The sequence below is a fragment of the Nansenia antarctica genome (assembly GCF_963989245.1).
Source record: "Nansenia antarctica genome assembly, chromosome: 2".
Classification (NCBI taxonomy): Eukaryota; Metazoa; Chordata; class Actinopteri; order Argentiniformes; family Microstomatidae; genus Nansenia; species Nansenia antarctica.
The window spans coordinates 60,257,810-60,283,455 of NC_137675.1; the positions used below are offsets into that span (position 1 = coordinate 60,257,810).

The window sequence follows — 25,646 nt, forward strand, 5'->3', positions numbered from 1 at the left end:
GATTTTAACATCTTTGTTGATAGATAGTCTTGTACAACTTCAGTGTTGAGATTCTTATATCAGCCCCAAATCAGCACTAACTATATTGTCTGTGTGGCCTGGGGTGGTCCAGTGGTCTAGCACCACGGTCTACAGTGCACAATATGCCCATGTCGGCATGGGTTCGAATCCGGCCCATGCCCTGCTGACATGCCCTCTCACCCTTCTTCTCCTACTTTTCTGTCTGTCTTCATATCTGTCCAATAAAATGAAAACTATGAGTGGGACTGCCCCACTCATAAAAATAACTATATTGTCTGTTCAATTGTTTACCTGAAGCATCCAACCAGATGGAGGCAGTGTTGCGTGAAACACAAGCTGATTCCACTTTCATTGAGCTCTACCTGACCATAAGAAACATGAAGGTGCGATGGTGCGGAAATGTGGATTTGCAAAAAGAAAAAAGTAGTGAAGTGTGCAGAATTTCTAACGTACATTTGTTTAACGTTAGTCATAGAAGCTAATTCTCCCACTCTCTCTCCCAGATCTGTGTAAATGACGATCTAGTCACCAAGAGGTTTGCATGTTTCCCAAGCGGGAAGAGTCATTCCCCTGCACAGAATGGTGTTGTGGATCGATCCCCTGCCATCCTGACTTGTGACATCTACTCTGACACGGAGAGTTTCCTGGTCACAAATGGCTGCACCATACGATCACTGTCACCCCTGGTCTCACCCAGGCACCCTGCTGTCACGAAAGGTGAATGCACTATTATTATTATTATTATTATTATTATTATTATTATTATTATTATTATTATTATTTTCCCCTTTTCCACAATGCTAATGCATGTATTTTGAAAGGGGTAGATTTTGATGGTACCACTTATAAAAAAAGCCCTCTATATTGATTTCTTCAGTGACCAATCAGAGACCGGTAATAACATCAGGGCAAGTGGCATTGCAGACTTCCAATGGAGCATCACAGGTCAGTGTCACTGCCCATATCAACGTCTAGGAGAGATTACTGTGATTTGCAATTGAATTTCCCCAATTAATTTAAATGTTCTTTGTGGTTTTATTTAAGGGCCAAGGAAAGGTCAGAACGCTCTCTGAGGGAGGCGGAATTAACCAAAAGGAGGCGCACCATCCAGAGCTTGACAGTGACGAGGGGTACAAATGTTTTTACATCGTTTTGAGAATAAACTCAGACATAATGGCTGCATTATATGCAGCATGATGTAATTAGATCTGAATTGTTTAAACATGTGTGGGTTTAGGCACCATGGGTTGAGAGAGGACACACAGGACACAGAAATGTCTCTGGTGGCAGACTTGTTAAAAAATCTGAATCGGGTCAGGTAAGATATTGACTTTTAGTTTTGTAATAGCTCCAAAGAGAGTCAAGTTAATTCCTACTTTTTCTTAACAGATTCCTGACGTTTCTGAATCCTGCTTCGAGTGCTCAAAGGCCGGTTCCTAATGTGAGTGTGGCTGTTTTTAGTTTTCTAAACTTGCAGTATATTTCACATCCCCTAATGTCTCATTCCTACATATTGGTGATTCATCATCCAAATCCAGGAAGTATACAGTTAGGTCCATATGTGATGGCAGCTGATGAAAGGTGCAACCAGTTGTCAACTGTGAAACCTTGTGAATCCTAAACATAGCTTTCTTTTGAACAAAATGTGATTTTAGTTTTTCATAATACGCAACTTGAAGTACCCACGCGATATAACAAGCAACTGTTTTACGATCACTAAATACGCTTAATTTGTCAGCAAAGTGAGCTTGTTTTTCTATCTGCTAACAGTAGGGTTTGGGGGTGGGGGGCATGTTTTGTTTCCAAGAAACCAAAGTGACAAAGGGGCGGGATAAACAAAAATGTCACAACAAGAAGTTCAGCCGCGAAGTTGTTGCACTGTTGTCCTATATCAGTGCAGACTGGCAGGGTACGAGCACAGGTTGCATACAGGTTAGAGCACCGTTATTCTGTCATGGTCTGATAATGAAGCATTGTTATTGCTATTATTCGGCCGAATACATTCGGTGGCCGAACCTTCGGTGCATCCCTAGTATCGGCAGATATTGCTCATAGATGACTGTCTTCACTTTTCAGAAAGGCAAACTCAATGTAGAAAGATACCGCACGAGTGAGAGCCGCAGCAGCTCCGTGACACACGCGCTGCTGAGGTAGAGGTAGCCCTGCTGAGGTAGAGGTAGAGGTAGCCCTGCTGAGGTAGAGGTAGCCCTGCTGAGGTACAGGTAGCCCTGCTGAGGTAAAGGTAGCCCTGCTGAGGTAGAGGTAGCCCTGCTGAGGTACAGGTAGCCCTGCTGAGGTAGAGGTAGCCCTGCTGAGGTAGAGGTAGCCCTGCTGAGGTAGAGGTAGCCCTGCTGAGGTAGAGGTAGCCCTGCTGAGGTACAGGTAGCCCTGCTGAGGTAGAGGTAGCCCTGCTGAGGTAGAGGTAGCCCTGCTGAGGTACAGGTAGCCCTGCTGAGGTAGAGGTAGCCCTGCTGAGGTAGAGGTAGCCCTGCTGAGGTACAGGTAGCCCTGCTGAGGTAGAGTTAGCCCTGCTGAGGTAGAGGTAGAGGTAGAGGTAGCCCTGCTGAGGTAGAGGTAGCCCTGCTGAGGTAGAAGTAGCCCTGCTGAGGTAGAGGTAGAGGTAGCCCTGCTGAGGTAGAGGTAGCCCTGCTGAGGTAGAGGTAGCGCTGCTGAGGTAGAGGTAGCGCTGCTGAGGTAGAGGTAGCCCTGCTGAGGTAGAGGTAGAGGTAGTCCTGCTGAGGTAGAGGTAGTCCTGCTGAGGTAGAGGTAGAGGTAGTCCTGCTGAGGTAGAGGTAGCGCTGCTGAGGTAGAGGTAGCCCTGCTGAGGTAGAGGTAGCCCTGCTGAGGTAGAGGTAGCCCTGCTGAGGTAGAGGTAGCCCTGCTGAGGTAGAGGTAGCCCTGCTGAGGTAGAGGTAGCCCTGCTGAGGTAGAGGTAGAGGTAGTCCTGCTGAGGTAGAGGTAGCGCTGCTGAGGTAGAGGTAGCCCTGCTGAGGTAGAGGTAGAGGTAGTCCTGCTGAGGTAGAGGTAGTCCTGCTGAGGTAGAGGTAGCACTGCTGAGGTAGAGGTAGCCCTGCTGAGGTAGAGGTAGCGCTGCTGAGGTAGAGGTAGCCCTGCTGAGGTAGAGGTAGCCCTGCTGAGGTAGAGGTAGCCCTGCTGAGGTAGAGGTAGCCCTGCTGAGGTAGAGGTAGCCCTGCTGAGGTAGAGGTAGTCCTGCTGAGGTAGAGGTAGCCCTGCTGAGGTAGAGGTAGCGCTGCTGAGGTAGAGGTAGCCCTGCTGAGGTAGAGGTAGAGGTAGTCCTGCTGAGGTAGAGGTAGCCCTGCTGAGGTAGAGGTAGCCCTGCTGAGGTAGAGGTAGCCCTGCTGAGGTAGAGGTAGAGGTAGTCCTGCTGAGGTAGAGGTAGTCCTGCTGAGGTAGAGGTAGCCCTGCTGAGGTAAGGTAGCGCTGCTGAGGTAGAGGTAGAGGTAGCCCTGCTGAGGTAGAGGTAGCCCTGCTGAGGTAGAGGTAGCCCTGCTGAGGTAGAGGTAGTCCTGCTGAGGTAGAGGTAGTCCTGCTGAGGTAGAGGTAGCCCTGCTGAGGTAGAGGTAGCCCTGCTGAGGTAGAGGTAGCCCTGCTGAGGTAGAGGTAGCGCTGCTGAGGTAGAGGTAGCGCTGCTGAGGTAGAGGTAGAGCTGCTGAGGTAGAGGTAGCCCTGCTGAGGTAGAGGTAGCCAGTGTGGCCCTAGTGTAACTGTTAGCCTGTGCTGCGGTAGCAAAGTAGAATCTTTCACTACTGGCTTTTGAGGACAACAAGATGATATTTCACCTGAGCATGAAAATAGGCCGAACCGTCCCTTTAAGTACTGTGGATGTTTTGATGTTTAGACTGATCTTGAGGAAGAGAATGAAGAAGATGATGTTCATGGGATCTCTGGGGCTAAAGATGAAGAGGAGCTGGTTGGTGCAACCCAGCAGACCGTAGATGAAACAGCAGGATGGTATGAATGCACGTTACACAACTGCTACTACTACCACCCCTAAGTAATTGTTAGATTTTAAATTCCAAATTGTTGGAGTATATAGCTAGAAGTATAGAGCTAAAAGAAGACAAAATACTTCCTCTTTCCAATACTTAATAATAATTTTAAAATGACACTGTATTCTATTGACGTGATCATGACCTGTTGTAATAGTCCAGATCTCTATGTTCTTGCAGTAACGGTGGATGTGAAACTGATGATCCTATTGAACAGCAGGGCACTGAACCAAGGTGTGCCAGTCCTTCTCTGTCTGATGTTCTACTTCATGTCTGTCTTCACCGTGAAGTCCATGTTACTGTTTGAAAAAATACAATTTTAAACATTTGATCGTACTTTATCATATCAAACGCCAAGGAAAGTGATTTGTACATTCTCTGTGAGGTTAACAATGTCGTTCAGTTGGTCATTGGTTTGAAAGGCTCCTATACTGTGTTGTACCTGTGTAAAGGCTCCTATACTGTGTTGTGCCTCTCTAATGACAGTACTCCCAGTGACCCACCTGGAGCTCTTACACAGGAGGCTTTTGCTGAGCAGCCAACCATTGAGGACGAGCTAGCCTGTGCACGGTATGGTCATCCTGCCCTGTGCTGCTCTCTTTGGAGTCTTTTAATGCTGCGCTCACTAGAAATTGAAATACACATGTGCTGACAATTCATAACCGTGGCATTGGGCTATGGTGGGAGTTTCAGTGCGTTGAGAATCATACCAGTGACCCGAGCTGCCGCTGTGTCTCTGCAGGTTGTTGCAGTTGCTGAACCCGGACCCTCTGAACCCGGACCCTCTGAACCCAGACGTCGATTCATCAGATGTCACCGTAAGCACTTTGGATCAGCATCTTAGGAATGTGTGAATGCATGCAACTGGCTGTGTGGGTAGCAATAACCTAATACATCTTCTTGGCACCATTACGTCTAAGCGTCATTGACTGACCGTGTTGTCCGTGTCAGGTCATCCATAGTGATCCCAGCAGGAGCGCCGTTGTGGTGCACTCTGCCTTCAGTCTGGACCCGTTCACCAGTCTGGCCAACGCTCCCATCACTGACACCTTCCGCAGGGTACGTTCTGCTCTCTGTCAGGCACTGATAGTCCTGACTGAATCTACTGTTCAAATAACATTATATTACTCAATTGCACCTGGAATACAGATGAAGTCAGTTAAATGTATATTACATTTTGTTATGTCCCCAAATAGTATCCAGGGGATGAGGGGAGTAACAATAGAATAGAACCGGGAGACGAGACCAAGAGGCGGACAGGAGAATACAAATAAACCAAGATTTATTGTATAATTTGTCAAATAAACAGGTTTCCGTGAAACTCCTAACTAAAAACTACATTCTATTAAAAAAGGAGAAAGCAAATGAATATTTATAAGCAATGTAACAAGTAAATTATATAGTTAGCAGTTAACTGTAGAAAAGACATGGTTAAATGTAGAAAGTAACTTAAAGTATGGCCAAACACAAAACTAACACGCACTCTCAAAGTCAAAGTTACCCACACCGGTACACACTACAACCTGTAGCAGCACACAATAGATGTAGCTAACACTTTAAACACACACACACACACACACACACACACACACACACACACACACACACAAAACTCGGCTCACTCAGGCCGTCACCATGGCGATAGGCAGGGAGGAAGGGCAATCACCTGGGAGAAACACAGAAAACACACAACACACTACGGCTGTAACAATTTGATATTAATAAAAATATTGAATGAGGGTTTCTACATGTGATCTGGAAGATGTGAAATCACATTCATTGATTGTCAGTTGTCTAAGTCAGATGTTGTGGTGACGAATGTGTATAATATATGTGACACAGCACAGAGAAGACTTGATGAAATCATCTGAGATAAGCCGTTAAGTAGAGACCCCTGTGACAAACAACACAACACGACACCCAAATAAGACCAGAGTACACTTTGTAATTAAAGCGAGTCAGCTCTATTGATCACAATAACAATGAAGTAAAGTGGGAAGGGTCAAGGATCAAGTAAAAGTGAAAAGTGGCACTTTGGTAAAAGGAAGTTGGCTTGTCTTGGGATGAAGAGGAGCAGTGGGAGGTGGAAGGAACAGCCCAGTCCGACTGCAACTACACAAGGAGCAGTGGGAGGCTGAGAGAAGAGCCCAGTGAAGAAGTGACTCCAGCAGTACCACACTATGTGGCTACTCCGAACCGTATTGGACAACATATCTGTTTCCCCTCGAAACCCAGTTTGTTTCATGCCTGAATTTGTTTCCTATGTGTATGTGTGGCACCCCAATTAACGGTAACTTGAGATGAGTATAATAACAAGTACACTGTCCATATATACAAAATTATTATGGGAGTCATTTTTCATGAAATCCTTTTTTTTTTTTTTTGGGGGCTGAAAAGACAGTAAGGGTCATATTGTGGCTAGTGGTTTATTTCACTATGGAGAAGAGATATGTTATGAAGTTCTGTGAATTTACTCAAAAAAACCAACAATGTATACTTATATGCTGTATAAACATAATAAAACATTTTTCAGACTTTGAGATGAACTTTATTTCAGCTAATTTCCCATTTAATGTGAAGGTGGTACAACTGCGGTGCAAGTTATTACTTCTTGCTAGTCCAGTAGTATTTCTAACCCTATTAACCCTAACCCTATCTATATATATATATACCCTAACTAACCCTATTAACCCTAACTATATATATATACCCTAACTGACCCTATTAACCCTAACCCTAACAAGGGCCAATAGACATGTACTCATGAGTCATTGCAACCTCAGCATTGTCTGATAGTCTGACATACCTACTGTATAACCCTGATTCACACTACAGGGCCGAAGCAAGCTGAGCTGTACTGGGCTGGCCTGGTTCTGCCTCCACCCTAGTTGCTGAGAGTGCTAGAAAGAACAATGTGAAAGGAAAGTATCTGAGCCAGCACAGTATGGTTTGGCTCGGCCCCGCAGTGTGTGAAGCCCCTTAGATGGCAGTCATGTGTCGGGATGAACCTAGTGACTAGTGAGTCACCTAACAAAGCAGTAGGCAGAGGAATAGTGTAGATACAGGGATCTCAGGTCACTTGCCCCTACATTGACAATACCAGTACGTACTGTGTACATGAGTGTACATATGTGACACAGTCTGTGACAATTGTCTCAATTGATCCGCAAGTCGGCATTCATGTTTTAATGTTCAGACTTTTCTTTCGAAGAATACATTTCAGCGTTGTTGAAAATCAATGACACACTCGCTAGTCAACTAACACAGCTTGTTTTGTGTGCCTGCTAACAATGTAAAGTAGTGTTATAGTTAACTAGGTAGCAGTGGGGATTACTCACCGAATCCATTGCATTGCTGTATTTTGGCTTGACTAGTGAGTTTGTGTTGTGATTTTCAACAACTTCGAAATTATTTCCATGTTTCAAAAATAAAGGTCTGAACATTTTGATTGGTTGCCGACATGCGGACCAAAACACTAGACCGTGTCACATATGTAACTCTACATACAAGTTCATGTAGTACATGTCTCAGGAGAAACAGTACAGGGGGGTAGTAGATGTCTCAGGTGAAACAGTACAGGGGGGTAGTAGATGTCTCAGGAGGGACAGTACAGGGGGGTAGTAGATGTCTCTGGAGGGACAGTACAGGGGGGTAGTAGATGTCTCAGGAGGGACAGTACAGGGGGTAGTAGATGTCTCAGGAGGGACAGTTAAGGTGTAGCCTAAAGAGATGGGTCTTCAGTCTCCGGCGGAAGATGGGGAGTGATTCTGCACTTCTGACAGCCGTTGGAAGCTCGTTCCACCAGCGAGGAGCCAGTGTGACTGCCACATCGGCGTGGTGGGGCCAGTCAGCCAGCAGAGGTGGTGGGGCCAGTCGGCCAGCAGAGGTGGTGGGGCCAGTCGGGCCAGCTGAGGTGGTGGGGCCAGTCGGCCAGCAGAGGTGGTGGGGCCAGTCGGCCAGCAGAGGTGGTGGGGCCAGTCGGCCAGCAGAGGTGGTGGGGCCAGTCGGCCAGCAGAGGTGGTGGGGCCAGTCGGTCAGCAGAGGTGGTGGGGCCAGTCGGGCCAGCAGAGGTGGTGGAGGGTGACACATCAGAGAGAGGTGTGGCTGGGATCATCGCAGACAGCAACAGTCCTACTCTCACAGGGACAAGAAGGGGACAGTCTAGGGCAGTCAGGCAGGGATAACGCAGCAGAGGGGGTCTGTACTCACCAACCCCTGCAGGCAGGGGGCAGCAGCTCACTACCCTGCCCAGTACGTGTCACCTCCTACAGTAGACAGAGGCACACACACACTCACACAGCTGAGAGAGACAGACACACACACACACACAAACACACACACACAGCAGAGTCACGCACACACACACACACAGCAGAGAGAGAGACAGACACACACACGCACACACACACACACACGGCAGAGAGAGAGACAGACACACACATACAAACACACACACTCACACACACACTCACAGCAGAGAGAGAGAGACAGACACACACACACAGCAGAGAGACAGACAGACACACACACACACAGACACACACACACACATACATACACACACACACACACTCACACACTCACACACACGCCCCTCTCTGTGGTACCAGCAGAGTGCAGCCAGACGTGCAGACAGACAGACATGGACCTCCAGTGTGACGGGGCAGCAGGAGTCTGTTAAAGCATCTCTCTGCGGTCTGACACGAGCAGCAGTGTGAGTCCATGGATGAGTGAGTGAGCTGACATGAGAGGGTGAGATGGGAGAGGAACAGACTACAAAGAGAAGAGAAAGAGAGCGGCACACTCTTGCCGGCTAATGCTTAATGGGCCGGTTTCACAGACAAGGCTTTAGCCTAGTCCTGGACTAAATCACACCTTCAATCTAAAACCTCCATCGAAGACGCCTTTTACTCTAGGTTTAGGCTAGACTTGTCTGTGAAACTGGCCAATTATGTATTTAAGGTTTCAGCAGCAAGCTGCCTTCTTCAGGGTTTCAGCCAGACCAGAATACACCTGGGCTCCTCCTCTGACCTCTCCCCGTCTTAGCACTTGCCAACATACACACTTGTGCTGACCCTGAAGTTTTGCGCACACACACACACACAAAACCCAGAATAATTGTTTTCTTCTCTTTCTCTAGCACTGTGACTTGCTTGTGGCCATTAGAGACTCTACACTGGCTTCCTGTTCAGTTCAGAATAGATTTCAAAATCCTTCTGCTTGTTTATAAAGCTCTCACTGGCACAGCACCAGAATATCTGAAAGAGCTTTTGCTAGCATATCAGCCCAATAGAGCTCTGTGTACCACATGTACAAAAGAAGAGATTTGGTGAGGCTGCATTCTCATTTTATGCACCCAGATTGTGGAATGCACTGCCAGTTTACATTAGGGATGCAACCTCAGCAAATATGTCAAGCCAGGAAAACATCTGCAGGCATCTTGACCTCTGCAAGAGACTGGCAGCTGTTGGTTGACCTTGAACATCAGCTGAAGTTCCCCAGCCACATTGTAGTCACCACCCTGCGACCAGACATTGTTCTCTTGTCTGAGTCCACCAGGCAAGCAGTGCTCCTGGAACTGACAGTCCCGTGGGAAGACCGCTTGGAAGAAGCCTTTGAGAGGAAGCTCTCCAAGTACGCGGGACTGGTCAGTGACTGCCAGCAGGCTGGTTGGAGAGCGAGGTGTTTCCCAGTAGAGGTTGGTTGCAGAGGATTTGTAGCCCGTTCCTTGGCCAGAGCCGTCAGCAGTTTGGGCATCGAGGGAGAGAGAAAGAGGAGAGCCATCCGCAGTACCACCAATGCGGCAGAGAGAGCCTCTAGATGGCTGTGGCTCAAAAGAGGAGAGCCATGGAGTCATGGTAGCTAGTTAGCCATCTGGACACAAGCTGGGGTCTGATCAGCCCCGGCTGGGTCACCTGGAGGAGGGTGTATGATGTTGAAAGACCCGAAACGCCCGATGATTCCAGGAACATCACTGAAGATGTGTCCAGAGGCATCAGTAGATGTATGTACACAGCAAGTCAAGACTAAAAACCCATCTTTTTAATATTGCCTTTAAATGAAAAAATAATTAAATTATGATTATATAATGATTGGAGCACTTTGAGCTGCAACCTTTGCAGGAAAAGCGCTATATAAATAAAAAGTTGTTATTATTATTATTATTAAGTCATACTTGCTCTGATTGTGATGAATAATTGTTTCACTTCCTGTAGGTGGAAGTGCGTCTTGTACATTCTGTACTGTAATTGTACTGTGTGTCTCTCTGGATAAGAGCATCTGCTTAACGACTGAGACGTAACATCAGTGACTACAGCAGCAGAGCTCCTGTGGGTCAGTTGTTAGAGCACGGTGCTATTCTAACAATGCTTCGGTTGTGGCCTCGACCCCCGTGGGGACCATATATACTGACAAACATATGCACTCACTGCAAGTCACTTTGGATAAAAGCGTCAGCTAAATGGCGTATATACACGATAGGGTGGAAGAAGACCAGACCACAGCAACATTCTGCCCGACCCATGTATGACTTCACTTAGTGTTCACCACTGATGACACCCCCAACCATTTATTTTTTATTGTCTAAATGTGAGGCAATAATTTGCTGTTAACCCAAGACAACAACAGTAGTTAGCCCAAAACCATTTGTACGTGCATTCCTTCTAAATGTTGACACCCCCAATTCATTGTTTAGACATGGAAGACATCAATCAATAGAAGTCCAAATATTTTAATGTATAAAATATTACAAAAGTTCCAACTTATGTTACATGGGTTAAAAATACATCACGTCTAAACAAGCCACAGACATAACAGCTAAATGAATCATCAACTTAAAATAATCAGTCAGACAGTCAGAGGATGGGGGCTGGGGCATAACATGACAGCTCCAATCTTCCATGCTGTGAACTGGCTTGGCATCCCAAAGCTGTCAGGGAAGGAAGGAGGGAGGGAGGGAGGGAAGGAGGGAGAGACGATCAACGCTGTGGAGGAAAGGAAAGAGAAAAACGCAAAGTGAGGGCAATGTCTCTGTTCATTCTGTTCACTAGCCTCCTTTCCTCAGAAACTACGGAGGTTAGTGAAATGGAAAGGGATGAAGAGGACAACATATTTTGAAAATCGTAGCTACTGGTACATCCATTGCTTTAAAAGTTGTAGAGAGTAAAAAACGTACCTTCTGTTTTTTCATGATCTCACCCCTGGTTTTAAAAATGGGGGCATCCTCCACCACTATTCCATCAGCCATCTCCCTCACTCTCTCTAGGAGGTCTTCCTTGTATCTGAGGGAAGGAGGGGGAGAGAGAGATGGGGAGGGAGAAAGAGGGGGAGGGAGAGATGGGGAGGGAGAAAGATGGGGAGGGAGAAAGAGGGGGAGGGAGAAAGAGGGGGAGGGAGAAAGAGGGGGATGGAGAAAGAGAGGGAGAGAGAAAGAGAGGGAGAGAGAGAGAGATGGGGAGGGAGGGAGAGAGAGAGATGGGGAGGGAGGGAGAGAGAGATGGGGAGGGAGAGATGGGGAGGGAGGGAGGGAGAGAGATGGGGAGGGAGAGAGAGATGGGGAGGGAGGGAGAGATGGGGAGGGAGGGAGAGAGAGAGATGGGGAGGGAGGGAGAGAGAGATGGGGAGGGAGGGAGAGAGAGATGGGGAGGGAGAGAGAGAGATGGGGAGGGAGGGAAGGAGAGAGAGAGATGGGGAGGGAGGGAGAGAGAGATGGGGAGGGAGGGAGGGAGAGAGATGGGGAGGGAGGGAGGGAGAGAGATGGGGAGGGAGGGAGAGAGAGATGGGGAGGGAGGGAGAGAGAGAGGGGGGGGAGAGAGAGATGGGGAGGGGGGGGGAGAGAGAGATGGGGAGGGGGGGAGAGAGAGATGGGGAGGGGGGGAGAGAGAGATGGGGAGGGAGGGAGAGAGATGGGGAGGGAGAGAGAGAGAGAGAGGGGGGAGAGAGAGAGAGAGAGAGAGGGGGGGGGAGAGAGAGAGAGGGGGGGGAGAGAGAGAGAGGGGGGGAGAGAGAGAGAGGGGGGGGGAGAGAGAGAGAGGGGGGGGGAGAGAGAGAGAGGGGGGGGGAGAGAGAGAGAGGGGGGGGGGAGAGAGAGGGGGGGAGAGAGAGAGAGAGGGAGAGAGAGAGAGAGAGAGGGGAGGGGGAGAAAGGTAGAGAAAGAAGAGGGAGAGACCATTATTTTCATTCCATACGAACTAGCCTCCTAAACGTCAAGCCATGTAAACAGTTGAGTGAGTCACAGACAGTCAACACGTGTGTTATTGTTTCCTCACCGGCAGCCCATGAACACGTTGTTGGCCCACACCATGGATAAGGCCAGGAGTTTGTCTATGTGCGGGTCCTCATAGTCGTTTATGTTCCGGAACAGGAACTCCCTCCTGGCCGTCCAGTGTTTCTCACTCTCCGAAACGCCCCGATATGCATCTACAATATCGGCTAAATGCCTGTTCTGTTCAATGAACTCTTGGATATCTCCTTCAGCCATTTCGACAACAGAAGACAAACCACGCACTACTTCCTTAACACGAAGTGCGCAGGTGCAGAGAGAGGAAGTAGGAGGAAGTAGGCGCGTAAGGAGTATTTATTACAGCGCCATCTTGTGGTTAAAAGAAGAAAATGTTTTGACGTTTCTGTCAGTGTAGTGGATGAGTGGGGTCTTCTTTTAAATTGCTGGATTGAGTGGACAAATACAAATTTAATTAATGGGAGCTTCCCGTTTTACTCAGAGATGTAGGCGTGCTGGCTAAACCCTGAACACAATGGATTGAATAGGCGGGTAATCCCTAATGCAACCCTATTCACCAAAATAAACAAGTTGGCTAAACTGAGGTTACTTGGGGTTAGCCTCCACTACAGGTCTTTATGGAAAAGGAGGTATTCAGTGTTGATGATTTGCTGGTTCAAGCCCAACTTTGGCTATCCCCTCCCCACTCAATTTCAACATCCAATTTGTAACTTTCCATTTTGTCTATGTGCCTGTTATAACCTTGAAAATATCTCTCTTACCTTTTTCGCCCCCCAGCAGGGCTCGACATTAAGGCTTGTCCGCTTGTCCGGGACAAGTACATTTTATGTTTTGATTGATTGATTGAAAACTTTATTAGAATGTTTGCAGAAGTAGGTACATGAAAGTACATATTACATACAAGGTCAAACTAAGAGGATAAAAACCCAAGAAAGCCACTGGCTTATTTCAATTGGGGTCCTTGATTTTCAATTCATCGTTACATGTAAGACAGACATAAGAAAAGAACTAGTACTATCTACATGATAATACAGACAAATAACTATTACTATCTACAAGATAAACGTACATCCATCATGGGAAGAACAATACAACAAAACATAAGGTATGTACAGCGGGTAGGACAGGTGGGGACATACACCACAGGTGGGGGCGGGGGACAAAACACAAAGTATGTACAGTGGGTAGTTCAGGTCTTTTAATCTGATTTTTGTTTTAGAGGGTCCAGTTACGGATTGCAGCCTCCTGTAAATGTTTTTTGAGAGTGGTTTTGAAGGTGGGCAGTGTTTTGCACTCCTTTAAGATTATAGGAAGGGCGTTCCACATCTTTACTGCATAGTTTGCAAACGAGTTTAAACCCTTGTTTGTGGTGCAACGCGGTTGAACGTGGTTCGTGGAGCTTCCTCTGGTGTTGTAGGTGTGGACGTTGTTCACTTTTTGGAAGTATGTTGACAGGTACTTGGGTGTCTTTGTGGTGTAGCGTATCTTGAAGACTAGGCCCAGTGCAAGCTGCTGCACTCTGTCAACTACTCGTAGCCAATCAAGGCTCAAAAAATGAGCAGCGGTTAGATGTGTCCTAGGGTTGAGGCCTAGCAGAAGCCTAACCAGTTTATTTTGGGCTGTCTGGAGTCTTGTTTTATGGGCCTTTGTGGTTCTATAGTACCATGATGTTACGGCATAGTCGAAGTGACATTGAATGAGAGCTCCTGATAGGGTCCTCAGTGTGTTTTTACTGACAAGTGAGGATATCCTGTACAAGAATCTAGTTTTATGGTTCACTTTTTTTATTACTTTTGCTGCCATTTTATCTCCGGAAAGATTTGCCTCTAAGATGGAGCCCAGGTATGTAATATCCAGGGGTGCACATAACTTTTTGGGGCCAGTGCTCAGAGGAGCACCTAGGGATGCTGCTTGGTGCTCCCCGAGCTCGCGAGTCACGACCCGTCCCACAGGATGGATGAAAAAGGGATACATGGATAACTTATATTAGCAAAACGACATTTATTCATAAATAAAGATGAACGAACAAATGATTGTGTGCAAAACAAAATAAACAAATGCAAAATCAAATGACTGCTCTTTAAGCATGAAAGTATGTCAGACTCCTTTAAACACACTGAAATCAACTGACATCTCTTTAAGCACTAACTGAATGTCTGTTCTTTAAACATAATGAAATCAACTGACATCTCTTTAAGCACTAACTGAATGTCTGTTCTTTAAACACAATGAAATCAACTGACATCTCTTTAAGCACTGCTCTGTTCTGTAAACACTGAAATCAACTTTTCAACAAAAAGTTACAGCCTAAGCATTTACTTATGCTTAATCATCATCACTGCTCTCTTGACTGCTGTAAGTTATCACTGTCCTCAATTTCAACCATGGTAGAGGATGTTGTAGGGCAGGCCATCACTTGAAATAGCTCGTTATTTTGATTGTGCAACAAAGTCTTTTTTTTTTTTTTTTTTCTAATAGAATTCCCAACCATATTCCCTGGGTCAGGGGTCTAGGTGCGATAATGAAGCTGTAAAACAAACGTCTGAACGTTTGAAAGCTTCAGAGAAAAGAAACGTGAAGTCCCTTGGTGTTGTTTTTCCTTTTAGCGACGAGTCGTTCGGGACTGAATTTTCACGTGTCGGCGTGATAACCGTGATAACCGTGCGATACGCGATACGCGGAATGAAAGTACGAGTTACGATACTTTCCGAATGTTTTCGTGAGGGGAGTCTCCGTGGTCGTCGTGATGGATACTCGTCGGGCCTTCGGCTGAGGGGACGGCAAATAGTTACTTACTTGGTGGGGCTTGCTTCTTGGACCCAGCTGTTGGTGCGCAAAAGCGCCTTCATGCGGCTGATCTGCCGCGCAGCACGCATTTTGGCGACGCATGCGCACTGGCGCACCAGTTATGTGCACCCCTGGTAATATCCTCTTTTCTTGTGATATTAATGTTACCCACTTTTATTTTAAAATTTTCAGCCTTTCTGAGTTTAGATGGGGATCCGTATAGGATGGTTTCAGTTTTACCTAGGTGTATTGATAGTTTATTGTCAGCTAGCCAGATGCAGATTCTACTTAGTTCAGTGCTTCCACCTGCAATATGTCCCTGTCAGAGACCAGCAGAGCCGAGTCATCCGCGAACAGGAACAAATTGCAATTACATGCTGATGACATGTCATTCACATATATTAGGAACAGTAAAGGTCCCAATATGCTTCCTTGTGGAACGCCGCAGGTCACTGGGAGGGGGGGGGACAGTGTTCCGTTCACACTAACCACCTGTTCCCTCCCCTCTAAGTAGGATTGCATCCAGCTCACAAAATTCATACATCAGCTTTTTTTCGGTAAGGTACCTATCGACCTGTTCATAAACTATTTTTTCCATAAGTTTCGAGATGGAATTAAGAAATTTAATTAAGAATTAAAAAAAAAAAAAAAAAACTATGCAATCAGGTAATTACCATGACCAAATCTGCTAAGAAAGAATACCTCGATAACAAAATCGAAGAAAACTTAAACAAACCACGTGACCTTTGGAAGCTACTTAATAGCCAACTAGGTTGCAGTCAAAAACTCAAAACCAGGTCTACAAACATCAGCATAAAATCTGGTGATTCTCTCCTTACAGACAAGCTGGATGTGGCTAAGTGCTTAAACACTTTCTTTACAACCATAGCCACTAAATTAGTTAACAATCTACCACCCCACTCAGGGCGTTATGGTGTAGAGCACATCCGTGCGTTCTACAACAAACTGGGTGTACGCAATGATGATTTTAAACTCTCCATGGTGTCAAACGATGAGGTGTTTAAAAAGCTAGGCGCTCTACACTCAGAAAAGGCCACGGGCCATGAAAATATTCCAGCCAGATTTCTAAAAGACTCAGCTGCCTCCATTACCCCAATCATCACCCACATAATAAACCTCTCCATCAAACAGGGACACGTCCCCCTTGACTTTAAAATAGCAAGGGTAACCCCACTGTATAAAAAAGGAAGCAAATTAGACCCAGGCAACTACCGACCTGTTTCTATTCTTAATTCCATCTCGAATAATAATATATTATACTCTCACCGGCCACTTCATTAGGTATGCCACGAAGAATTAAGGCAGTTCTGAAGGCAAAAGAGGGGGTCCAACCCCTAATGAAGTGGCCAGTGAGTGTATGTGTATGCAAATAACACATTTGACTACTATTGATTTGATAATGATGTATCCTTAATTTTCAAATGTATTCATTAAACAATATTTTGTAATTATTTATATTGCTTTTTCAAAATCTTTGGATTTGGACAAGTAACTTGAGCTCTAGGACAAGTAAAAGATAAGTTCACTTGTCCGAAGGACAAGTACCTGAAAAAGCTTAATGTCAAGCCCTGCACAGTCTGATCATTTGGTCCGCATGTCGGCAACCAATCAAAGTGTTCGGACTTTTCTTTTGAAACACTACGTTTCAACGTTGTTGAGAATCACAACACAAACTCGCTAGTCAAGCCAAAATACTGCAAGGCAATGGATTGCCGGTGAGTAATTTCCACTGCTATCTAGTTAACTATAACACTACTTTACATTGTTAGCAGGCTCACAAAACAAGCTGTGTTAGTTGACTAGCGACGTGTGTGTCATTGATTTTCAACAACGCGGAAATGTATTCACATTTTTCGAAAGAAAAGTCTGATCATTACATTGGATCCCGACATGAGGACCAAAGCATTAGAATGTGTCATATGTGTTCTCTCCAGATCCTAGTGAGACAGAAGTTCACTAGGCCGCCGGTGGCTGAAAGCTATTGCTGGCCAGCAGTCGCCCGGGGCTGTGACACGGTCCTCATCTCCCGCAGCGCAGACGAGCCCCTCACCTACCTCCCCCCGTTACTGGCTCACATGCAGCTGTCCTCAGGCTACAGCACCCTCTCCTCACACACCGGGGTGAGCCCAGCACACACACACGCACACACACACACACACACACACCAGACTGGAGGATGGAAGCTCAAGCCTGTCTCCATAGTGTCAATGTAGGAGTGTCTGTGTTAACAGACTAGCCTAAAACTAGCTATGTACAATAGAACAATATTGTTCCAACTCCAGTACTTTCCATGCTATCAGAAGGCTGATTTTTAGATGTGGTTTTCTGGACTACTACAAATCCATAGTAAAACGATCAAGTGTTGAGTGAAGATACCCATGTGTTGTTGTTGTTGTTGTCGTCTGGTGTCCCCCCCCCCCCCCAGCCCATAGCAGTGATCCTGTGCCCGGGGTGGGAGAAGGCCCAGACTGTGTTTGACCGGCTGGAGGAATGCCAGACTGCCCAGTCCCTTCACCCCATGATTGCACTGGTGGGACTAGGGAAGGACGAAGCCAAGACGATCAAGATCCAGAAGAACTGTAAGCCTACTGTCTCGGGAGCTCTATTAGACTTGCTCTAGTTGAAGTCAAAGAAATTGTTTTGGGGGGGGGTTGAATTACAACATTTGGGGGGGCGGCGGTGGGGGTGACTGTAGCCTAGAGGTTAGAGAGGCCGGTAGCCTAGAGGTTAGAGAGGTAGCCTAGAGGTTAGAGAGGCCGGCTTGCAATAGGAAGGTCAGGAGGGCGCTTGCATGTGGCAAGGCAATTAACCCCTGTGCGTTTACTATGCAGGCTGGGAAGTGTGTGTGTGTGTGTGTGTGTGTGTGTGTGTGTGTGTGTGTGTGTGTGCGTGTGTGTGTGTGTGTGTGTGTGTGTGTATGTGTGTGTGGCTACTTGAAAAGTAGATCTTGGTTCAAAAAAGATTGGGCACCCTGGGTCTAGAGCAAAAATACCTAATTCCAACAATTGACTGTATAGTATATTGTTGGATATTTGAATATGTCATTCCCTCATTCCCTAACCCTTCTGTCTCCAGGCCAGATGGTTGTGACCACTCCCTTCAGCCTGGTGCGTCTGATGGCCTTCAACTGCTTTATGTTCCTGCGGCTGTGTCACTTGGTGCTGGACGAGGTGGATCTGCTCTACTCACAGGCCCCAGACGAGGTCAGAGAGAGAGAGAGAGAGAGAGAGAGAGACATGATTTTATGATGTTTAGAATGGAGTTCACTAAGTTAAAGAGGAACAACCGCCTGATGCAGTGGAGGACTGTCTGTCAACTAGGGCTGGGCGATATGCCCAAAAAACGTTATCATTATATATGATATATTTTTCCTATTGATCAATAACTCCAATTAACATAATAATTAATTAAATTATGTTCTATGTACCTTTTGAAGGGCATTTTATGCTTATGACTGAAGCCTAAAATAACCAGCAGGTTCAAAATGTCTGAAGGCAATACCAGATAACCAAAAAGCAGTGCTTGATTACAGTTGCAGTAATAACACTTTTATCTATATCTTTTTATTCATTGTTAAATGTGTATCTATTTATTTTCCTCCTTGTTCTGTATTTTTTTATGCTATATGAAAAGTTCTTTGAATTGCCCCTGTTGAAATGTGCTGTACAAGTAAACTAGCCTTGCCAACACCATCTCCCCATGAGTGTTCTTTGACTGCATTGTTCCTTCTCAGATGGCCACCATTCTGCAGCACTTCCAGAAGGTGACCGACAGAAGCGAGCGGGCTTCCTGCCCCAGGCAGATCATCGCCGTGGGCAAACGCTGGAGCAGCCAGATGGTGGGGCTCCTGGCAGACCACATGATCAACCCCTGCATCATCATCACAGTGACCAAGGAGGCAGCACTTTACGGCAACGTGCACCAGGTCAGCTTAACCTTTGAGGTTGCATATACTAGGCAACCATGTCTTTAAACTAATGCTGTCAATCGATTAAACATTTTAATCAAGTTAATCACAATAATAGGCTGTGACTAATCACATGTTTAAAATACTAGTATTTACTTGTATTTTGGGGGGGAGATCAAGCATAAAACAAAAACAACTGCATGGCATACTGGTTAGAGGAATCTGTTATTTGTTTTACTTTATTATAAAATTTCTTAGTTTTGATGATTTCTAAATAAGATTAGAATCTCTTAAATTTGCAGAGTAAAAGAGTCTCAAGCTATGCAGTCAGAATTGCACTTAACTGCCAAACCTCAGACTGCACCCGTCTGTTCTCGCCTGAATTCTAGTCGGTTGACTCAAGCCCTATCGTAAGTAACTGCTCCGCCTCAAAGGTGAAAGGAAAAAACGTTTTTCCCGCCCGGTCTCGAACCAGGGACCTCCGGAGTCGGGAAGAGTTACTCTGAAACTCTTATGTCTTCGACCACTAGTTCGTTTTGTGGCGCTGTTCCGACTTTTAGTACTTCAGCAAGCGGAGAAGTAGTCTCCGAAGACTAGAAGAAGTCTGACAAATGTCTTGCTTTCAGACAGTTTTTTTCTTCAAACCCATCACTGTTATTTTCATTCTCGAATTGCTATCACAGAATACAGTATACTTTTATAGCGCCTACATAAACTAAGAAGGACACAGGTTAAAGTATACCTTTTGCTCTTGAGATCACTTTGGCCCCCTTGTGAGAGGAATGGTAGTCAGAGCGCTCGCTTAGCATGCGCGAGGTAGCGGGATCGATGCTACGCATCTTAGTAGAATTTGGTAATATGAAGTATGATTAATTTGCGTTACATTTTTCTAAAGTTTACGGATAATCGGGAGTGTTAACACGTTAACATTGACAGCCCTACTTTAAACACTTGATGACATGTCTGTACATGATCAATTCACAAAAGTAAATTATTTTCTTGAGCAAGAGATCCTAATAAAATGTTCTACCACCTTTTTGTGGCCGATTGTTATGATTACATCAAGTTTTCTCTGAAAAATTGTGGACATCGCAAGTCTGTAAACACAAAAGAGTGCGTTTCTGAAATTCAATGGATGCAAAATGCTCATGCCCGTATACATTTTTTATTATTTAAATGTTTTGTCAAAGGTATAACCACTTGAAATGCTAATGTTGCCTATGCGCAACATCGGGTGTTAAGGACTATAAATCACACATTTATGCTTAGGCTTTCATGTAAAATAATATTTTTGTGGCTCAAAGGCTGAATTAAAACACATGTGGGTATTAACTGCCTATATCTGTACAAAAAAGACAGACATGTTATCCCTTGGGAAGTCCTAATCACAGTTTCATTTCATGCAAGGCAAACTGGGTCCTGGTATCAAAGGGTTATGGGGGTGGAGGGTCTCCACAAGACAGTTGGGTACAACTATCAAACCCCATGTGTCCTAGTGTTGTCATAAACAGACTTTATTTGGCATAATCAATTGGTGTACAGATCCCCCCCAACATCTGCTATTCCTGGTTAAATCTTACAGTCTTCAATCACTTGAGATTATGTTTCCCTCTCATCTTTCTCCCCACAGATGATCCTGTTGTGTCTGGAATGCACAAAGATCTCAGTGCTGCTTGGTTCGTTAGACTTCAACCCTGAGGTGGTCCAGAAGACCCTCATTATCGCTAACTCTGCAGAGGAGGTCGAGCATGTCTTTAAGGTACAACACTCTCCTGTGTGAAGAGGGTTTTTTTCATTTTTGCAACCTTATATTGGGAGACTGTCTATTGCAGGGGTAGTGGAAGAACCAAAAGACCATTGTTGTTATTGATGTATCACCAGTTGCCTAGTTATGGCTTTGTTATGCCTACCATTGAAAAGGCATTTTTTTCAGCCATTTGACCAGTGATTGTTATGCCATTTCGTATGTCTGCTCACTGTGCCGATGTCTACACGTCTCCTGAATATTGTAACAATTAGTTTGTGCCATTTTAGTTTAGCATTTACCTTTGTAAACGTGTATCTTGTCATGCAAAATATAAATCACTATCTTGGAGAAAAAGTACTGTAGAAGTATAATAAATAAATAAATAATAATTGGTCATTAGGGTTGGGTACCGAAAATCGGTACCGGTTACTTTACATTCGGTATTTACCGTACCGAATCGCAAAGGAGATTTCGGTACCTCATTTCGGTACTTTTCTACTTTCTTTTTTTTTTTCCCCTGGTGTCCGGTGTCATGCAACAGTCAACCACACGTGACTGAGTCGTGACGTGACATCGCCTGTTAAATTTCCAATCAGTGCGTGTCATGGTAGTGAGCTGAGCAGTTGTGTTACGAGAACTTAAGAAGAGTGAGTTTATAGTAAGTGTAGTAATATAGTTAGTGATTGTATTATTGTATTATTACTATTATTATTATTATTATTATCATCATAATCATAATCATATTATCGAATTTCGCTATGTAGCCTAGCTACGAGGTCACCGAGAATGCCGAAGGCCGCAATGAAGCGTTCTAAAGTGTGGCTGCATTTCACCCGACTCGATGAAAACAACGCGAAGTGCTCAAAATGTTTAAAATCATTCGCGTGTAAAGCAGGCAACACATCGAACTTGATGAAACACCTGGCAACGCACGGGATACATTTAAGGGTAGAAGGCTGCACCGTGTTTGACAGCTTGCGCAAGTTCACCCGCCCTTCGGCGGCAAGCACCTCAGCAGCAGCAAGCACCTCCGGAGAGGGGGAGGGGGAGACCGCCATTCCCATTGAGGATGATGATGACAGCAGCATTTCCTCAGGTTAGTAATGTTTCCGTTTATTTATTTAAAGAGGGGGACAGTGGACATTCGCCCTCTATTTTTGTAATCAGTATTTTATTGAATTTTTCAATTAACACATTTCTTGACTTATACAACTTTTGTATAAAATGGTATCAATATCACAGAATAAGTCTTGCTGTCATCAAACAGAAATAATACAGAGAAAAAAACAAAATATAAAATAAAAATAAAAATAAATAAAAAAGCACCCCTAGATTACATTCATCACTCATCCAATTTTTCAACTTAAGTCTTACAACCGACTAGCAATATATCTCAAGTAGCCTCCCCATTTTGCTGTGTATTGTTCATTTCTGTCCATAGTCCTGAAGGACATTTGTTCGTATGCTGCCACCTTTGCCAACTCCATAAGCCATTCCTGGAAAGACGGCTCCCCTGCGTTCCTCCAGTGTCTCATAATGATTTGTTTTCCAACCATTATACTGGTCTGAATAAATTCTGCAGCTCCACATAGAGATGTCATTTGTGGATCACTGAGAACATACAGTCTCGGACAAAACTCAAAGTTGTCCTGGGTAATGTTTTGCACCCATTCGTGGATCTTTCGCCAGTAATTTTGAATCATAGGACATTCCCAAAGTAAGTGAACCAGGGTCCCTTCCGGCCTGCAACATTTCCAGCAATCAGCATTGTCCTTGAGCTTCAGCCTGAACATCCTGGAGGGGGTCCAGTAGAACCGGTTAAGAACCTTGAACTGGATCAATCTAATTTTAATGTCTCTCGATACTCTCTTAATGTTCTCACATATTTTGTCCCATTCTTTTTCTGTGAAATCAATTTTCAAATCAACTGACCAAATGACCTGACATTCGCCCTCTATTAAATGATTTCTTGTTTTGTTTTATTTAACCAGGAAAGGGGGGGGGGATTGAGAGATTAAACATGCAGGTAGGTAGGCCCAGGATGGATGGTGTTAGCTGGACTGGGGGAGTAGGGTGAGGGGTGTGTGGAGGTCAGGCAGGCAGACCGTCTGATCCGCACCCAAGCGACCCCAGGTGTCGTTATGTGGTACAGCATTCAAGAGGGTCCTATCCAAGACAGGCAGCAGCAAATATTTAGCTACAGTAACATTATTTAACCTATGTTTATATTGTTGGCTCTCCAGCTACAGCATCAGAGACTCCATTCACCTTGGCAAAGAAGGGAACTTTGACCAATGACAAGGTGGAGGAAATTCACAGGGCTGTTACCAGGTTTGTGGTCAAGGGACTGCATTCCTTTTCCACTGTGGAATCTCCCTGTTTCAGGTAAAGTGACGTGAAAACAATATTTGTTTACTTTATGTTTATAAATCTGTGCCATTAGACAATTATGTCAAAACAAAACAAAAGTCAAAATGACTAATAATAAATATCCTAAAATATGTTTACAGAGAGATGACCACCGCCCTCAATCCTCGCTACAAACCGCCATCCAGGGATGCTCTGTCCAATACCCTTATTCCTGCATGGTACTCCGTAGAAAAAGAAAACCTCATTAAGGAATTAGCACACATAAATGTGGTTGCTATTACCTGTGATGGGTGGACGAGTGTGGCACAGGACCACTATTTAACGGTTACTGTGCACTACTCGATTCATGGCCACATTAAGCAGAAGGTGCTTAACACCAAAGCTGTGTATGAGTCACAGACAGGCCTGGTGGTGGCAGAAGAAATACATGGCATTCTGGATGAATTTAAGTTAAACAAAAAAGCTGTAGCCGCCACAGTAGACAATGCCAGCAACATGGATGTTGCATTGAAAAATCTGCCCTTATTAAAAGTGGGGTGCTTCGCCCATACCCTAAACCAGGGTTCGAGTTATAAGCTGAACTCTGTGGGGGTCTCCAAAATAACAGTGCGAAATGTTCTCATGCACGCGCGAATCATGCCCACACAGCGATGGGACTTACAAGTTTTAATTAGCTATAGGCAGTAGCGGATTAAGGTGGTCAGTGGCCCTAGGCTACTCCTTTGTGTGAGGACCCCCCGCCCCCATACACAAGCCTCCCCCCTCCCCAAAATATACAACTCACGAGCACCCTGCACACACACACCACTCATAATGCTTTACCATAAAACACTTAAACACTTTAATAACACAATAACACAACAGTGTTAATAATGCAAAGAATAAAAAAAAGGTTCAGTGCATTCAGTTCTGTCTCTATTGCTCTCCTCTCCCGTTGTCTCTCTGTTACTGTCCTGTTGTCTGTCTCTCTGTTGCTGTCCTGTTGTCTGTCTCTCTGTTGCTGTCCTGTTGTCCGTCTCTCTGTTGCTCCCCTCAGCTCTAAATGAAAGAAATGAATTAGCTAATTAGTTGGCATGTAAACATATAGTTAGGGTTGGGTACAGTTTGGGTTTTATTCGATACCGGTGACAAATCGATACTTTAAAAACGGTACCGGTACAGAAACATCATCCTCATCCTCAAATCCCAACATATCCTGACGCTACAGCTGCAGGCTACTAATTTCACCACATCAACAGCCCCACATGAAACAACAGCTATAAAAGCGATAGTCACACATGTATCTCGGCCAATAATTTTGTTATTTTTGCTATACAGAAGGAGCGAAAAATACATTAGGTTAGTACACTAGGTTAGTAAAAAGTAAAAGCCACCTTACCTTTACGGAGACAAGATAGCCCAAAGTGGTCTGTTTTCAGTAGGCTGAGTGGTCTGTTTTCAGTAGGCTGAGTGGTCTGTTTTCAGTAGGCTGAGTGGTCTGTTTTCAGTAGGCTGAGTGGTCTGTTTTCAGTAGGCTGAGTGGTCTGTTTTCAGTAGGTAGCAGAGTCCTCAGTAGTAGCAGCAGTAGTAGTAACAGTAGTAGCAGCAGGGCTAACGTTAGGTGTCATAGCAGGTTTCTTTGATAAAAACCCGACATTTTCTAGGCTTGATGACCCGGTCGGCAGCAGTGGCCTTTTTTTGGGCGGCATGGTAGCTACTGTATGTATATACTCCTGTATAGCTAATTAATGAATGTTTGCTTCTCAATAATAGGCTAGGTGCACGATCTCACTACTTCCTGAAAGGCAACTGGTGTCTCACTCTATTGGTTTAATTGATTAATCAGCTGTGCACTGTGTGTTCCAACGGTTTACCGCACAGCTGATTAATCAACCTTTTGCTGTTGCACAATATTCTACTGCGCCCCATGGTGTCTTGGTGGTGAAGTGCAGGCAGTCAAAGGCATACTGTCATTCACAGGAGATTAATGGTGCGCGTAGTTCTTTTGAAAAACGTGTTTATTTTACAATATTTATAATATAAATTAAATAATATTCATTACATTGACATTTTGATCAAATAATAGTTGTGGTAATGTATTATTAGCGACCCCCACAGATTTTTGATTTTACTGCCTTCATGGGAGCTCAGAGAGCCTCAGACCATCTCTATGGGAGCTCAGCTCCCATTGGCTCCCACATAACTCGAACCCTGCCCTAAACCTTGCAGCCCAGAAGGTTTACTCCATCAGTGCAGTTACACGGTGGTGTGCCAGACTGCGCACAGTTGTGGTGTGGCTGAAGCGGTCCACCCTGTCCAAACATGTCCTGCGGGAGAAGCAGCGACTTCTGAGTAAGTAGCGCCTATAAATCTCAAAAGGTTATGTTTGTTTCAAACATCTTCAGCAATGTAGATTGTAATTCAAAATGTGTTTCAGACCTGCCAGAACACAACATGATTCTGGATGTCAGAACACGGTGGAACTCCCTGTTCCTGATGGTAGAGCGGTTTCTGGAGCAGTACCCAGCCATCCAGGCAGCTTCACTGGACCAGCGACTCAGAAAG

At 45.1% G+C, this 25,646-nt stretch overlaps 2 protein-coding genes across 2 annotated transcripts in view; one reads left to right on the top strand and one right to left on the bottom strand.

Moving 5' to 3' along the window:
* Nucleotides 1–25,646, top strand: part of LOC308150379 (putative ATP-dependent RNA helicase TDRD12) — a gene marked incomplete at both ends in the record, with an annotated part of 70,075 nt that overhangs the window by 30,595 nt on the left and 13,834 nt on the right. Inside the window, 8 exons of the mRNA XM_080523219.1 lie at nt 4,518–4,601; nt 4,774–4,849; nt 4,983–5,090; nt 17,013–17,198; nt 17,504–17,657; nt 18,154–18,281; nt 18,812–19,003; nt 20,616–20,744. Coding sequence (XP_080379345.1) covers nt 4,518–4,601; nt 4,774–4,849; nt 4,983–5,090; nt 17,013–17,198; nt 17,504–17,657; nt 18,154–18,281; nt 18,812–19,003; nt 20,616–20,744 — 1,057 coding nt within the window. The remainder of the gene's footprint in view (nt 1–4,517; nt 4,602–4,773; nt 4,850–4,982; nt 5,091–17,012; nt 17,199–17,503; nt 17,658–18,153; nt 18,282–18,811; nt 19,004–20,615; nt 20,745–25,646) is intronic.
* Nucleotides 10,786–12,534, bottom strand: LOC308151916 (CDKN2AIP N-terminal-like protein). The gene is made up of 3 exons (XM_080524812.1): nt 12,299–12,534; nt 11,206–11,311; nt 10,786–11,014 (listed from the first exon to the last, which is right to left on the bottom strand). Exons 1-3 carry the CDS (start codon nt 12,508–12,510, stop codon nt 11,009–11,011), a joined length of 324 nt encoding a protein of 107 aa, XP_080380938.1. The 5' UTR covers nt 12,511–12,534; the 3' UTR covers nt 10,786–11,008.

Excerpts from the sequence above, each read along its gene's own strand:
- LOC308151916 (XM_080524812.1), bottom strand. The coding sequence starts at position 12,510 with ATGGCTGAAGGAGATATCCAAGAGTTCATTGAACAGAACAGGCATTTA. Across the intron at positions 11,312-12,298 it reads AACGTGTTCATGGGCTGCCG|ATACAAGGAAGACCTCCTAG; the intron begins GTGAGGAAACAA and ends TCCTTCCCTCAG.